The following is a 2,309-nucleotide window of genomic DNA, read 5'->3' as shown; positions in this document are numbered from 1 at the left end:
CTTAGGAGTGACAAAAGGGCGCTGTCGCGGCCCTGGAGCCTCCCTCCGAAGACGCACTTCCCTCGGAGCGCCAGGGTGGCAGGGCGGGTCTGCACCTGCCGGGCCCCCGCGCGGGCCTGAGAGGCCCGCCCGCACCTAGTCCGGAGCCTCCCGCCCCCTTCCCCGCCCCCGCGCGCGGAACTCCGCCCCCCCAGCCCCCGCGCCGTGCGAGCGGGGGGCGGAGCGAGCGGGGGACGGGGCGGGGCGGCGCGCGGGAGGCGGAGCCAAGCCGGGGAATCCTGCTCCCGGCAGGCGCCCGGCCCCACTCCGCAGCTCGGCGGTCCGAGGGCAGGCGCCGGGGGCGGTGGGGAACCCCGGACGCAGCCCGGTCTAGAGGGATCCCCGCGCCTAGCGAGCCGCCCCCGTGGGCTGGCAGGCGCCAGCGCTCCGCCGGCCACCGGCTCCCGCGGCCCCGTCGTCCGCTCGCCATGCAGCCGCCGCCGGCCCGGCGCGCGTAGGCGCCCGCCTCAGGCCATGCTGCCCCTGCTCGCCGCGCTGCTGGCCGCCGCCTGCCCGCTGCCGCCCGCCCTCGGCGGGGCCGCGGACGCGCCGGACCTTCTCGGGGCTGCCCCCAACGCTTCGGTCAACGCGTCGTCCGCAGACGAGCCGACCGCCCCGCGGCTGCTGGCCTCGGTGGCTCCCGGGCCCCCAGAGCGCCCGGGCCCGGAGGAGGCGCCCGCGGCGGCCCCGTGCAACATCAGCGTGCAGCGGCAGATGCTGAGCTCGCTGCTGGTGCGCTGGGGCCGCCCGCGGGGCTTCCAGTGCGACCTGCTGCTCTTCTCCACCAACGCGCACGGCCGCGCCTTCTTCGCCGCCGCCTTCCACCGCGTGGGGCCGCCGCTGCTCATCGAGCACCTGGGGCTGGCGGCGGGCGGCGCGCAGCAGGACCTGCGCCTCTGCGTAGGCTGCGGCTGGGTGCGCGGCCGCCGCCCGGGTCGCCTCCGGCCCGCCGGCGCCACCGCCACCGCCACCGCCGGGGCACCCACCGCGCTGCCCGCCTACCCCGCGGCCGAGCCGCCGGGGCCGCTGTGGCTGCAGGGCGAGCCGCTGCATTTCTGCTGCCTGGACTTCAGCCTGGAGGAGCTACAGGGCGAGCCGGGCTGGAGGCTGAACCGCAAGCCCATCGAGTCCACGCTGGTGGCCTGCTTCATGACCCTGGTCATCGTCGTGTGGAGCGTGGCCGCCCTCATCTGGCCGGTGCCCATCATCGCCGGCTTCTTGCCCAACGGCATGGAGCAGCGCCGGACCACTGCCAGCGCCACCGCGGCCACCCCCGCCGCAGTGCCGGCGGGGACCACCGCCGCTGCTGCCGCCGCCGCCGCTGCCGCCGCCGCCGCGGCCGTCACCTCGGGGGTGGTGACCAAGTGACAGCTCCGCTCCTCCCTGCGTCCGTCCTGTGTTTGCGCTCGCGGGTGCCTTTCCCTCCGGGACACTCGGCCGGTGTGCTTCGTGCTGTAGTTACCGTTAGTTGTTCTTCCCGGGTTGAGACCGCCGAGAGGCCCCGCGGTGCGTGACAAGGAAGGTTTGTGCTGCGCTCCCAGTTTCCCAGAGCGGTCTGCGAGCCCTGGGTCGAGGGTGGGATCCGCAGCTCGGAAGACCGAGAGAAGGGGAATGGGGCTCTTTCCCCTCTGTTGCATCCCCTGCCCGCCTCCCTCCCCACACCCACGTGCCCTATATTAATGGCAGAAAATGACCAAATCCTGTGTATTTGTTTTATATATTTAATAACTGTTTTAAATGAAAGTTTTAGTAAAAAAATACAAAACAAAAATATTAAATTGCTATTGCTGTAGTAAGAGAAGCTCTTTGTATCCAACATAGTTGTATTTGAAGTTTGTTGTTTTTTAATTTATTTTAAAAGGGGGGGATTTAACACCGATTTGTTGTTACTGCTGAAAATGAACTTTATGAACCTTTTCCAAGTTGATCTATCCAGTGACGTGGCCTGATGGGCATTTCTTGTATTTATGTGGGGGGGGTTTGGCTTTTAATACAGACATTTTCCTCCAGAGATGTGTAAGTAGTTTTTTTCTTTATTTGATTTAGGAAAAGGAATCCAAGAATTTCAAGATATTACCCTAAAATTCAAGAGACGGAATCTCCAAAAGGTCCGAGAAGGGTTAATTCTGTCTCCCTTACCTGACTGGAGAGGAGGAGATGAAAGCCTTGTTAACTTCCCCTGCTCGCCATTGTCCTGTTTCCCACCACACTGCTCCCTTTCATGGCCATCCCCTCCCTACTTATCATGGTGGCAAGTAGGGTTTTACCGT

At 65.9% G+C, this 2,309-nt stretch overlaps 1 protein-coding gene across 1 annotated transcript; it reads left to right on the top strand.

Moving 5' to 3' along the window:
• Positions 1–308: 308 nt before the first annotated feature.
• Positions 309–2,048, top strand: TMEM158 (transmembrane protein 158). Its single transcript, XM_053599613.1, has one exon. It carries the CDS (start codon positions 514–516, stop codon positions 1,405–1,407), a length of 894 nt encoding a protein of 297 aa, XP_053455588.1. The 5' UTR covers positions 309–513; the 3' UTR covers positions 1,408–2,048.
• Positions 2,049–2,309: the final 261 nt, after the last annotated feature.

This window comes from Nycticebus coucang, chromosome 8, assembly GCF_027406575.1.
Source record: "Nycticebus coucang isolate mNycCou1 chromosome 8, mNycCou1.pri, whole genome shotgun sequence".
Lineage (NCBI taxonomy): Eukaryota > Metazoa > Chordata > Mammalia > Primates > Lorisidae > Nycticebus > Nycticebus coucang.
This window is presented reverse-complemented; position numbering and strand designations above follow the sequence as displayed.

Excerpts from the sequence above, each read along its gene's own strand:
- TMEM158 (XM_053599613.1), top strand. The coding sequence starts at position 514 with ATGCTGCCCCTGCTCGCCGCGCTGCTGGCCGCCGCCTGCCCGCTGCCG.